Below are 13,791 nucleotides of genomic sequence, written 5' to 3'. Positions count from 1 at the left end.
CCCAGCCCTAGTGTAACCCAAACACACAAATGCTTTTTAACAGTAACTTTTATTTTCCTTTCGTTCATTATTTTTACTTTATTGCCTGTCTCGCTTACAATATTCCCCTGAAGGAGCGCAGACGGGGCTACAAGACAGCATCAGGCAGCTCACTGGAGGGTTGCTTTGCAGTCTGCATCACATCTTAAGCCTGGCTTAAGGAGCTCAGAGTATCCCTGTCTGGCTTGACTTTCGTCTGGGTATATACTGACTCCCTACTTTCCTCCCTCCATCACTCCAATAGAGTGTGGCTGAGTGGATCTTGGCTGCTTCCTTAGGCTACTCTATGCATCTTCATCTACCCAGGTGCTGTCATTGAAGTGTGTGCGTGTGCATGTGCATGTGCGCGCGCGTGCGTGTGTGTACTCGCACAGAAAGACAGACAAAGCACATACATCAGGTAATGTGCACAAAAATGCACACAGGTATGCCTGAACCCAGCCCCCAATAATGATCCTTTGAATTGATAGTACATCTCATCAGAGTGTCATTTAAACATGTTTTCAAAGCCATGCTATTAGCCCTTTTACCTAAAACTGATATGTGGAGTGTGGATGGATGAGGCTGGTTCAGGCAGCCTCATCTGGCCCGAGTCAGACTTATTGGTCTCTGGGGCTGGGTGAGGCTGCACACAGGTTAAACCAGTCATCACCGCACACATTCAAAGACATCTCCTACATGGAAGTATGGATGATCATCTGTTTGTATCATTAAACTCAACCTCTACAATCAATTGGGTTTCAACGGTTTTTCAATCATCAGACTGTCTCCGCGGTGGGGTGTAACAGCATTGACATTGTTACAGTATAATAGGCCTATGTTCAAGCTGGCCCATTTCTAACGCACTCGCGCACGCACCACGCATGCACCGGCACACGCACACACCGGCACACACACACACACACACACACACACACACACACACACACACACACACACACACACACACACACACACACACACACACACACACACACACACCGGCACACAAACACCAGGTCTCACTCACTCACTCACTCACTCACTCACTCACTCACTCACTCACTCACTCACTCACTCCGTTTGGTCTGGAGCCGAGGCTATATTTGTACAGGTTGACGGTACAATATATTTTACTACCTGCGGGGAGTGACGGTTTGCCTGGGTAACCTTATGCCGCCGCAGGGCATTGAAGTGAGTCCATAACGACGCAGAGTCGTTAAAATAATTTATATGGTTGTTGTTGAATGTGACTAGTTAGACAATGCTATGCTACTCAGTACTCATATGCATATGCTGTTGCTGCTATGGCACCAGCATTTTCCTCCAGGGATTAATAAAGATTTATCTTATTTCTTCTTCTAAGATAGGTCTGCCGGAATGGAAAAATAAATTTGTGCAACACCCTGGGCCCTATCTTGCATCCGGCGCAAGTGACTTAGTCACTGGCGCATGTGTCGTTGCTAGTTTACAACTGGCGCAGAGCGTTCTTTTCCCACCAGCGCCACTCGCCGGTAAATTAGGGATTGATCATGCGCCCCAAGGGCAGTGTTGCCAGATTGGGCGGGTTCCCGCCCAATTGGGCTACTTTAGATTTCATCTCGCGGGGAAAAAATGCATTGGGCGGGTATATACATTTTGGGCTGCTTTTGCCAATATCTGGCGGTTTTTTACTAATGTGAAAACAGCACACCAAACTGTTATTTTATGGTTTAAAAACGGTACAAATACAAAACTCAGTAGGCCTATACTTCAATATACTTCACGTCGTGATGTCACATCAACAAACCGTTGTGCGCCGACGCAGAAGTCTGAGGCAAAAGCCCGCTCTCTCTCAACTCTGTTAGCGAAATAAGCATCATGCCGAAGTGGGGGAAATATAAAAAACTTTATAGAAAGGAATGGGAGACCGACCCTGAATTAAAATCGTGGATCGCGCCTGCCCCAGCAGATGACAGCAAAGCTCGTTGCAGGTAGGCTATTGTAACGTTGAATTAAGAGCCCACCTCACCGGCAGTGTGTCTGCTTATAGGTCGGAATGAAGCGGCCACCGATCATTGACAGGATGGATACTTTATTCTACCGGACTCGTTCGCTTCTTCACTAGACACACACGCTACCGCTCACTCTCCTCGCTCGTCCACTCACTCGCTGACGTCACTCACACACACACCTTTCTCGCGCACACACATACGCTATTAGGACTAACGCAAAGGCAGGTGGTTGATGTTACTGCTGTTAATTCTTGGGCCTGGCACTGGGATACAGGAAGTGCATTTTTCCACATTTTCTGTGACATGCACGGTCTGTGATAATAAAATAGAACTTGCCATTTGGGCTTAATTGTTTAATACCGTAGCGTTACCGCGTAATCAGAAGGACGAGTCGATATGGTAAAATCCCCAGGGATGTTTATTATTACTCCTCAACCGGACGGAGCATAAAACATTGCAGCCATTAGAAGTAACTCTTGGCGCATATAACACTAGAACCACAACATGCATTTAATGTTTATTCAACGTTTTCCTGTGAAAAACGTTATTGGGCGGTTTTTTGCTGAAGTGGGCGGGTTTTGGAACGTGATTGGGCGGATTTAGCTCAACCAAATCTGGCAACACTGCCCAAGGGGCGGTTCGGCGGAAGGAGGAGGCGTGTTCTGGCGCAAACGCTATTTTGCCGTTGCTGAATACCATTGCGCTACTGACCAGGAAATACCTGGTTTAAAGTCAGTGGCACGTTGTTCAGATGCTATTTAAAGGGCGGATGCATACATGCGCATGCGATGCATACGGATTGCTTGTGCACCTCGCGCATACACTTTGCTTCTCTCATCTACCTAGCCGCACATTCTTGGTAAATTATTTGGGAAAGAACAGCTGATGCAGCGGTAATAAGTTGTACTTTTAAATCAATGCATCTGCAAACACCGTACATCAAAAACATATTTTCTTGACACAGACATCGTGTAGGTAGGCCTACATGCCCATAACTTTTAGGATTGATGAGTATTTGATCGTGAAAAACATTGTTTTACCGCGAGTGAGTGTTAAAAAGAATGAATGAATGCGGGCGCGCGTGTGTGCTCTGTTTAAACACACACAAACTAAACACGTAACGCATAATACAATCAATGGCAATGTCTATTACCGCGGGGACACATGCATATTAGGATAGCATACAATACTGATAAGAAACAATGTTTATAATGTATTGCGTATATCATTAAATAGAACCAGTTACCGCATATCATATGTTATATCATATACGTTTTCTTTGGCGAAGACTCAGTATTTCTGAAGTTGTGAAAGAAAACCCCTTATTCCATGTGTGAATTAGGCCATATTATTTGGCAATAAACTGAGCCATTTGCAGTTTGAAATTCATGTGCATCTGTCTCATCGGAGACTGCAGACGCGCTGTCAAAATATCAACTCGTCCGATTCAAATGCGCTCATGGCTCTTAAAGGGGATGGGAGCTGGCACTCTCATTGGTTTGTTGGACGTTACGCCCAAACCACACCTACGGGTAATTAGGCTGCTTCAGACCAACCCTTTTGACAGGCGGATAAATGACACTTGCGCCGCGACGCAAGTGTCATTTATCCGCCTGTAAAATAGCGATAGCGCCGTAGAACCGCCCACAAAGCTACTTGCGCTTTGCGCTTCCCACTTGCGTTTCAGACCGTTAAAATAGGGCCCCCTATGTGTTTGATTTAAACCTTGGAGTTAAGACTTTTCAACAAATGTTGATAAAGTTGAAGTCTATGTGGAACGCTCTCCTCTATAATCACCGTCAAGTGGGAAAACAGACGGGGGTAATTACCTTCTAATGGTGTGGGCGGGTGTGTGTTTGTGTACTGTTCAGTCTTTAAGTGCACATACTGATGCCTTCACTCACTCACACTGGGTCATCCCGCACTTCTGACATTTAAAAGACACCATAGTGAATACACTAAGTGTACCTGTCATCATGGTGTGTGTTCATCAAAACTTGACTGTCCGGTATCTGCTCTGTTATTGTCATTTCCCAGTGGTCATCAGACCGTGTGTGTGTGTGTGTCTGTGTGTGTGTGTGTGTGTGTGTGTCTCTGTGTGTGTGTGTGTGTGTGTTTGTACAGTACACAGACTGACTTATAATGTGTAAACCGACTGTGACAGAGGTGTGCTGACCGTGACACAGTTTGCTCAGCGGCACCATTTGTTACTCCCTTGACAAATGTCTTTATTGTTGGTGTGAAGTTAAGAGCGCTTTGACCGTTGTCATGGAGCTTGTAGAGAAGGCTCCCTTATTGATCAATCGCCCTAATTGATGTCACCCTTTTTTTCATCCATTATAGACAAAACCTTGCAGAATATATCTATATATATATATTGGAATGAAGTTTAAAATGTATTTTGATTGTCGTCTATCAACTGAAATCTGAGAATGCAAATTTAGATAATTGATTAATCGTGATTACAAATAAGTAAGTACAAATAACAAACATTTGCTGGTTAATGTTGCACTTAAATCAAATATAAAGTTCATGAATCATTATCAGATAACTAGTTTAGTGTTTTTTGGCTGCTTGTCAGATAAAGCCACTTTGGATCCTGGTAGCTTGTGATGGCATTTGTTATTATTTATGACACTTAGACATATACTAAAGGACGAATCGATTAATCAAAAACGAATCGTTTGAGTAATCCACTTTGAAAATAATCGTGAGTTGCAACCCTTATCCCAACTGTTTGAAAGAGGAATGTGTACTCATCCAGCTCTGTCCTCTACTCCTGTAGTACGAATTCAAGGTGAAGAACATCAAGAAGAAAAAGGTTAACATCATCGTGTCGGTGGAGGGCGTCAAGGTGAACCTGAGGAAAAAGAAAAAAGTGAGTGGCATTGTATGTGTCTTTGATTTTAACATCTTATATATTTTTTTGTTCTTAAAATATTTCACATATCAATAACAAAACATTATTAATACCAGATGGAACTTTTTGGATTAACGTGTACATATTGTAAGAATTTTATGATTCTTCAGAATATCTCTGTGTTTTCTCTCTGCACGCACACACGTACACGCACACACACTGGTTTCAGCAAAATGGTTTCAGCATTTCTATTGACACTCTCCTTATGTTCGATTTTTCAGAGCGTGGGACACTTTAAAAACTATTTCGAGCTTCATTCAACCTGTAACTCCTGCTGCTCAGCCCTTTAGCAGTGACAGGGTTTTCAGGGTTTCCTGCAACCGGTTCTGGAATTGGTTGTGACGTTCCAGCAGAATATGTTACATGAAATCAGAAGTAATTTCATTTTCTAAACTCAAGGGTTTTGACCAGAGTACTTCCATGTGTATCCTCTTTTAAGTGAACTCTCTCTTATCATCGGCAGGAGTTGTGCAATCTCCTAATCTTATGAAACACATTCTGATTAATTTCCTATACCAGGCTTGCAGATTGATGCCCCTTGAAGTTCCACATCATTAATTGAACAAACGAAAATAAACATGCGGAACGCAGCATGGCAAAGATCCAGAATATAACATGGGAAGAGAAGGGGCCAGGACCTGTTTAAGAAGAGTGAATAAAGAGAGAAGCGAAAAGTACAATAGATCAATTAGTCGATGAGGGAAAGAGAATGGAGCAGTAGTTGAGTAGAGAATAAAAGTTAAATTAAACCACAAGGAAATTGTAACCTCCTTTTGAGGGGTTGAGATGGAAATAAGTCTGCAGAGATGAGCTTAGACATGGCTGGCATAGTACTTTAGTGCCTGGATGCTCCCAGATTTTCAAACCAGAGAGAGAGCAGTCTAGACTCAAGCCCCTAACTGGACCACTGAAGATGATGGACTGCCCCGTCAGACAGACATCGGTTTGCCCCATTTTACGTAACGCCAGCTCATCAATTGCTGTGTCGAAGGCGGTTTCAGAAGAAAAAGGCTGCTGGCAGGGAGTTTAGCAGCCTGCCTTGAGCCCCTGTCGAACATCTTGGACATTGTCCCCGTCACCTGTGGAGATATTGAATGAGCAGTGTGGTGAAGACTACACCACTGTCACAAAAACAAAGAGTTGCTTTCAACAAGGATCACGCAGTAGGCCTTGAAGCATTTCATTCATTGTGAAACATACAATTCAGAACAAACAGCCTTAGCTGCTTCAGCCTGTAAACAGACGGACCTTATCAACTACAATCGCTCATTTTCATAAAACATAAATTATACACATTTTATCAGGATCATAACAAAGAAGATGCAATAGTTTTGATCGGCTTGCAAGCTAAAACCTTTTACCTGCAGGCCAGAGTGTCCTAATGGACCTGAGCGGGGAGGTCTTCATTACACATGCACCATGCACAGCTCAGAGACCCCAAGACGAGCATATCGCCTTCCTCTCCTTCAACCGAGCCACGAGTTACTAATGGACGGGCCCAGGGGCGCTCACCTGTGCACGACCCAGGCGCACGACGGTGATAAGGAGAACAATCCCTTGGCTTGATCCCCCGAATGGCTTCGGTGATGAAAAGGTCTGACTGTCTGAAATGACGTCTGGCCTCGGCCCTTATTTCCCCTCCTTTCTTTCTTCTATTTTACCCATTGTTGTTCGAAATGTCAGCGCAACCGATTGGGGAGGCCATTCCCCCTGCGTCTCCGGCCGGCGGAAGTGAGGGAGATGGAGTCGCCGGAGATGGGGGTTGATTGAAGGAACACCGGGCCGGGTCGATGCGGTGATCTATGCGCCGGTGTTACTCGCGTGCGTGTGTGTGTGTGCGTGCGCTCAAGCCTCGTTTTATTGTGACATTGAAATCGGAAGCGCAATTGTTTAACGGGAGGGAGGGGAACGGAGCGTAGGCGTTTGGTCTGGAGCCGAGGCCATATTTGTACAGGTTGACTGTAGTGGAACAGGATCATTTATCCCGTCATGTATTAGATTGTGATGGATATTTTCCTTTTTTTACCCTGATATCATTTTACACGGGGATGGGGACGATCTCGTTACAGCTGGATTTACTGACAACCTTCCGAAGGCTGGATTTGTTGCTATCGATGTGATTACAGTGGCATCTTTGCAGTTTGGATCTCTTAATTGGTTGTTGTCTTGGCCAGCAGCCACACACGCACACACACACATACATAGTAACGAACACACACATGTATGCGAGCAGACCCATGGGTGTGTACCAACGTATGTGTGTGTACGCACGCACGCACACAAGCAAGCAAACATGTGCACAAACACACAGCTGGTCTACCAAGAATTCTCCCATCTTCTGCTTTTGTTTGTTTTTGTACTCATGGGTCTTTGCTTGTACACTTGTTTTACATAATATTCCTAGAGCCTAACTTAACACCCCTAGTGTGATTCATATGTTTTATTAATTCCCTTTTCTTTCTAAACACACACAAACATACACACACACACACCACACACACACAGCTGGTCTACCCAGAATGCTCCCATCTTCTGTGTTTGTTTGCTTTTGTACTCATGGGTTTGCTTGTACACTGGTTTTACATAATATTCCTAGTCTAAATTGACACCCCCGGCGTGAGTCATGTGTTTTATGTATTCCCTTTTGTTTTCCTTTCTCAGAAGAAGGAGTGGACGTGGGACGAGAGCAAAATGATGGTGATGCAGGACCCCATTTACAGGTGAGCGGGCTGGTAGCCTTGGATGCTGCTCAATGCATTTCTCCAACGATATGATCGTTGGATTTTTTTCAAAAGTCACTTCTTTAATAGTGGGATTTAGGTTTGGCCATGGCCAGAGGCCCAGAAGGCTTTATTGAGGTAGTGTTTTAATTGGTTATCGAAAAAGATTGGAAAACCACGAATTATGTGATCTACAAATCCCCCTAATTTCCATGGCCAGACGCATCAGGATGTCTGAAATAGAAAGGCTGCTGAACAGAGCAGACGCCAGCTCTGGTGTCTGCTCACCAACGGTCACCGTAACCTGCATCCCCCACTCGGAGAGATACCTCCCCACTGCCTATTATCTCCCACCACCCACACAAACACAGGCGCACACGCAAAAGATCGCTGCATCAATTTCACAATTCATCGGTCACGACCATTGTGGCTTCCGACACGTCTGAAACTGGCCCCCGGCCCGGGCCCCCGAAGGGCCACCATTTGGCGGCAGGCTTTTCATTCCAACCTGAGTGGGAGGATGTTATCGTCGGCATCTGCTCCGGCGGTTCATTGTGTCTTGGTTTGAAATCCTTCATGTGCCCCCCCCCCCCCCCCCCCCCCCCCCCCCCCCCCGGTCACCCTCCACAGTGCTCAGCGCTATTGCACAAAGAGATAGATGGTGCAGCAAATCATCTCCCCGTTGGTGTATGGATGTGTTATTCACCGCTTTTCCTTGCCAGGTGCCATATAGGGGACACGGAGGGCGAACCTGCCTTAATAACAATGAGAGTGTCGCGGGTGTGTGCGTGAGGTATGTGTTTGCATCGGCCTCCGATAGCCACGCACGATGGTGAGAGTTTCGAACCAAAGGATTATGTCTTGAACCGAATAGGCTGGTGGCGGATAAACCCACGATCCTCCATTGATGTTGCGTAAGCACAATGTGCGGCCTTCGCGCGAGAGACACCCACACCATGCGCGACACAAAGGGACACAGTGGCTTTTGAAAATCACAGAGGATTTCTTGAGAAACTGAAGATGAGAAAGCTAGTGGAACATTGTTTTTGTTCCACCAGCTTGATAACGCACCCATGTGCTATGGCAAACGCATGCAGAAGTGCAGGCTTTGGAAATGATTGTTTCGAAGAAGATGGATATGTTATTCTTGTTCTTCCCGAGTGTCTCTTTACCCAGAAAGTCTGCCATTTCCTCTTAAGTCGAGGGGGTTGTTGTGAGGTTGGCTCTTGGCTTTGTTTTGTTGTTTATGTGATGTGACAGTGTGTCTATATTCAAAGCTGAGTAAAAAGGATATGTTCATGTTCCTCCAGTCTACACTCACCGCTCAATATGATCACGGTTAAGAAGTGCTAGTTAGCAAGCGAATGCTGCTAGGTTTACTTTTAAATTGAACTATGAAAATATATGTATCGTTTATCGTGTTTCCTCAATCAGTTGTTATAACTCTTTAACTCGAAGCAAACTGAAACAAGCCAATTGGTTTCCTTTGATAGTGTGTTTCCTCTCAGTACATTCAGATGCAAGAAATCAAATCAGAAAGATATACGTTATATATTCATTTTCCTAGGGCAAATAGTCGCAGCCATAGATCAGAAATCAGATTTTGTCATCCGTTGGCTCCATGAACCAGAATAGGGCAGTTAACCAGTCTCGAGCGAGAAAAGATGGCCTTGCACATTATGCTGTTTCAGCAATAGAACCGTAGAAGACACTGCTTCTCCTGATGTCTTGGGCTAGACTCAAGGCCTATACTACACAAATCCACGCACAAAACATTGAGGCCTGGCCCATGTTTTAGACCATGTTCAGACCACAGAGAACATGCATTATATACAGCATTGTTTGTTTAAAATAATTAATTTTGAGGTAAAAATCATGTTTTTTGTTGTTATTAAATGCGGTGTCCAATTCCTATCAAAGCCTTGAAGCGTTTGTAGAACTTGTTTCTGACTTGAGTTATTTGAATTGCTCAAATGAATTGCTGTAAAACGTATACATGAGTCGACATTTATAAATGGCTGATGAAGCATGTAATGACAAGAAGTTCTAAGAACATCTTCATTAGCATTTGGTTGTTGGATCGGGTAGCACTTAGCAATATTGGCAATCTCAATAACCATCATCATACAAGCATGACGGTTTTAGTACATCAGAGTAATGGTGTGTACGACACCCTTTGTAGGCTAAATGTGCCAGATTTATAGTATCAAAGGAAGCCAGAAGCCGCAATTAAACTGTCATTTCAATTGGGCTTTAATCATTACCTGAGACATTGTAGCGAGTCTCATTATAGGAACAATAAATGTTGTTTTATTGCTAGCAATTTTCCGCATGATTTTTTTTTACAACATGCTTTATGCATTTGCAGCCATAGCCTTTACCGAGTTTTCCCCCCTGCAAAGTCACGCTTTGTTCACTCGACCCCACTTAAACCTGCACAGTTAAACCTTTCATTGCTGCTTTCCCTTATGTTCAAAGGATGGCAATTATGAGTGTCTAACGATTTAGGCCAATTTACCTCAATCCAGGAAATGATCTCTCCATATCAATTTGGTGTGTTGATTACATCAATGACTGCCAAAGCTTTGCTTTGAGAAATTTCTAAAACTCAGAAAGCTTGTGAAAATGTTTACTCTAGCCCAGTCTTATGATTTAGATTATATTGTGTGTACTAAGATAGTTAAGGAAATCGGTTTTTAGTTGATTCTGAATATTGAAACCATTTGCTTAATCAACATTTGGATTGTACTGGAATATGATTAATGGCTAGTATTGATCTGACACATGGATGACCTCTACGTGAGCATTCTTATTTAGATATTCAGTTTCGGATTTGGTTGGATAGAAAAACTTTGTTTCCAGGCATGTAGCCCTAGCTTGCTTGATGAAATGGCAACAAACTGAAACCTCCAGTGGTATGGCAGAAGGTTGTCTTTGCATCCATCACGGAGGACAGGTCTTAATTTATTCATGGATGTGTAATCCCTGCTCCGTTGCCTGCAAGCGATTAAGCCCTTTACGCAGATTTTTATGTTTCAGATGCATGATATGCAGCCTGTGGTTCACAGGAAATTGTTTGTGTTTATTGAAGTGCTTATGGAGCTATGCATCACCTTTGTGTTGGACAGTTATAGAGTAGGCGAGAGGGCGACAGTTGCTGTTTATGAAAGATATTTCTGTGACTAACTGTGACATGCCTGCATTTTTTGTCTATAGGAAAAGACGTGTCCCATCATAAATAAAAAATAATGGTTTTTCGATGTGTGCATATTGTCGATGTGCTGGAATGGTAATTGCATACATATCTCAACATCACAGGAAGGTTCAACAAAGCTGTAAACAACCTCTGAAACGAGGGACTGCATGGCTTATTAGGCTGCTCTAATTTAACTCTGGCTTGAAATATTGGAATTGGTGATGAAAGCCATTTGCCACCTATGGTTGCTAGGGCTGGGTTGGGTCAGAAAAACGGGACGAACTTCAAAGTTAAACGCATCTATAAGCATTAAGAACTTTTGCTGGTCAATCGTCCGAGTCCAAAGAAAAACCCAAAATATCTCTTGAACGACTCTGTGCCTGGGAAATCATTCAGAAAATTGCCTTGCACAATCTTTTATATTGCAGTAACCCACAGATTGTCAACCTGCTAGGATGACAAAAAGTTATTTGCTATTACTTCACAGCGATGATACATCAAAACTTTCCTAATTTGGTACTTTTCGGCCGCTTTTTAGTTTTTATTGCAATTATTCAAATGATATAGTCGTTGTTATTAACTTTTTATCAGCAATGTAAACAGTTGATCCCCTTGGCGGGCAGATATTAGCAGTAGGAATAGCAGCCCTCTGAAATGGATATTAATTGAGAAGAGATGGAGCAGGTGTGTGGTGCTTTGCGTTGCTGGCCCCTCGGGTGTGTTCTTCCACATCCTCCTGCTCGTTGGGAGATATGCCTGAGCGAACAAATGCCCGGCTCCACGTGCGCTTCCCAGGACACCACCGCGTGCGGACGTGTGCTCATATTTCTGACCGGTAATAGAACTCCTCTAACCTCCCCCTCCACTGCGGTAATTGTTGTTGTCTTTTAGAGCTGCTTCTTCCTTCCAGTAATTACTGCCGATAGTACCGTACCATATGCTTACACTTAACCTTGGCCTGAGCGCCATCTCAAATCGTATCCACAAAAATGACATTTTAATAGGCGCACACCAACCTTAAGCGCTGTCTCAAAGCGATAACAATTGCGAGCTACTCCCTTTTTAAAAGAAGTGTGAGACTTTTAGGTCTGTTTGTCTGGGATCCTCACTTCCTTCAAGACCAGTGCATAATCAAATGTCTTAATGACCCAGAAGAAAAACCAGAGGTGTAGTCCGTAGGTATAGATCAGTTGAATACCTGAAGAATATTAAGATATGACGGCCTTCGACAAAGGCTACAGAATGCACGATATGCTCTCTGCAGACATGCATCACAATAATAATTTATTGATTCAGTTTGGTGTCTTTCAGGAATCTCAAGGTCTTATTGAACTGCAGAAAACAAGAACAATATTTAAAAGCAATGAATAGGGAAATAGGGAGACAAGACAGGTGGAACTGCAATAAATATATATTTCAATGGTTGGTACTCAGTAGGCCGAGACGATGCTACATATGGATGAAGCGTTAAATGTAAATTCAATTTTAGTCTTGGCTAGTTTTTTGTTTTGCAGTGTTAGCAGGGATTGTTCCACCTGTGTGACTAGCATACAAACCCCCAAGCTGTTGGACACTGCTGTTATCAGTGGTTAAGGCATGCATACAGAAACCTAAAAGGACCACTGTCTGAGCCACAGTTGTCTCTTGGCATGTCTTATTTTCTCCTGTTTTCCTGTTTTTCACCCACTTTAGGTCTGAATAAAAATCCCCCCGGAGCAAATAACTAACAAACAAATACATTGCAAAAACATCTCTCTCTCTCTCTCTCTCTCTCTCTCTCTCTCTCTCTCTCTCTCTCTCTCTCTCTCTCTCTCTCTCTCTCTCTCTCTCTCTCTCTCTCTCTCTCTCTCTCTCTCTCTCTCTCTCTCTCTCTCTCTCTCTCTCTCTCTCTCTCTCTCTCTCTCTCTCTCTCTCTCTCTCTCTCTCTCTCTCTCTCTCCATCCACCCCACTTCTTCCATCTCTTGCTCTGTTGAATGAGAACTATCTGAAACACACCATTTTGGAGGTGCCCTTCTGTTGTGTTAATTAAAACCGCCATCCCTTGCAAACACACACGCTCAACCACACACATGCACACACGCACACACACTCCTGATTAATCAGGTTCCCCTCCTAAATTACATTATAACTCAACAATCCTCGCATTTAGATGTAGTCCACCAGGGCGTAAACAGAGGAATCTGTTAAATCCTGCATTTAGCCGTCACCCGAGTTACTCTGTTTTGGTTTGGATTGAGCATCTCTAACTTAACAACGGCCATACACATGGCACATAGGGAATTACACAGACAGTTTTGGAGTCATAATTGGAACTTTATAATGAGGCACATGTGGCCTCCCTGGATGCCCTCTCCATGGTAACCTCCAAGAGCACATTACAGCTTCTCTCTATCTATTCGTCTCTCTGTCCCTCTCTCTTACTCAGTCTCTTTCGATGACTCTGCCCTTGTCTTGTTTTCGATGCACAAACACACTGTACATATTTATACAGCCTAAGGTCCAAAACCCTCGAGCAAAATGCAGAGGAAGTCAAGAAACGCATGAATCCAATGATTTTTTAGGTCAGAATTAGCTACCAAAAAAAGCACTAGAAAGTTGCGGTTAGCAGTTACCATGGAGATAACACGTCTCTTCTCCTTCTTAGAACTACATTTAGATTTAATCTTCCTGTTAGAATTATAATTATTGTTATTCTAATTCCAACATTTATTCAAGTTGTGAAAGTACTGATATAAAAACACCTAGTCAGAAAGTAAAAGTAAAAAGTAAGGTAGGTCAGAGAACTTTGAGCATGTTTCTCTTCGTGACTTGTAACAATGCATTTAGGCATTACTTGACATTTATTGATTTTATATCAAAACTAGCAGCGTGATGGGTGGAGATGACTGACTCCAGTGATTGATAGCTCATATTGATATGTCACCTTAGCCTACAGGTTGAAT

At 43.4% G+C, this 13,791-nt stretch overlaps 1 protein-coding gene across 2 annotated transcripts in view; it reads left to right on the top strand.

Moving 5' to 3' along the window:
• The window catches only part of nos1apa (nitric oxide synthase 1 (neuronal) adaptor protein a), a 99,104-nt gene that overhangs the window by 31,891 nt on the left and 53,422 nt on the right, over nt 1-13,791 (top strand). The window contains exons 3-4 of one of the 2 annotated variants that reach the window (XM_056604617.1): nt 4,798-4,890; nt 7,594-7,652. In XM_056604617.1, the coding sequence (XP_056460592.1) occupies nt 4,798-4,890; nt 7,594-7,652 (152 nt within the window). Of the gene's footprint in view, nt 1-4,797; nt 4,903-7,593; nt 7,653-13,791 lie in introns of both variants that reach the window. The other variant, XM_056604616.1, reaches the window with a different exon arrangement.

The sequence above is a fragment of the Gadus chalcogrammus genome, chromosome 12, assembly GCF_026213295.1.
Source record: "Gadus chalcogrammus isolate NIFS_2021 chromosome 12, NIFS_Gcha_1.0, whole genome shotgun sequence".
In the NCBI taxonomy this organism is placed as follows: Eukaryota; Metazoa; Chordata; class Actinopteri; order Gadiformes; family Gadidae; genus Gadus; species Gadus chalcogrammus.
This window is presented reverse-complemented; position numbering and strand designations above follow the sequence as displayed.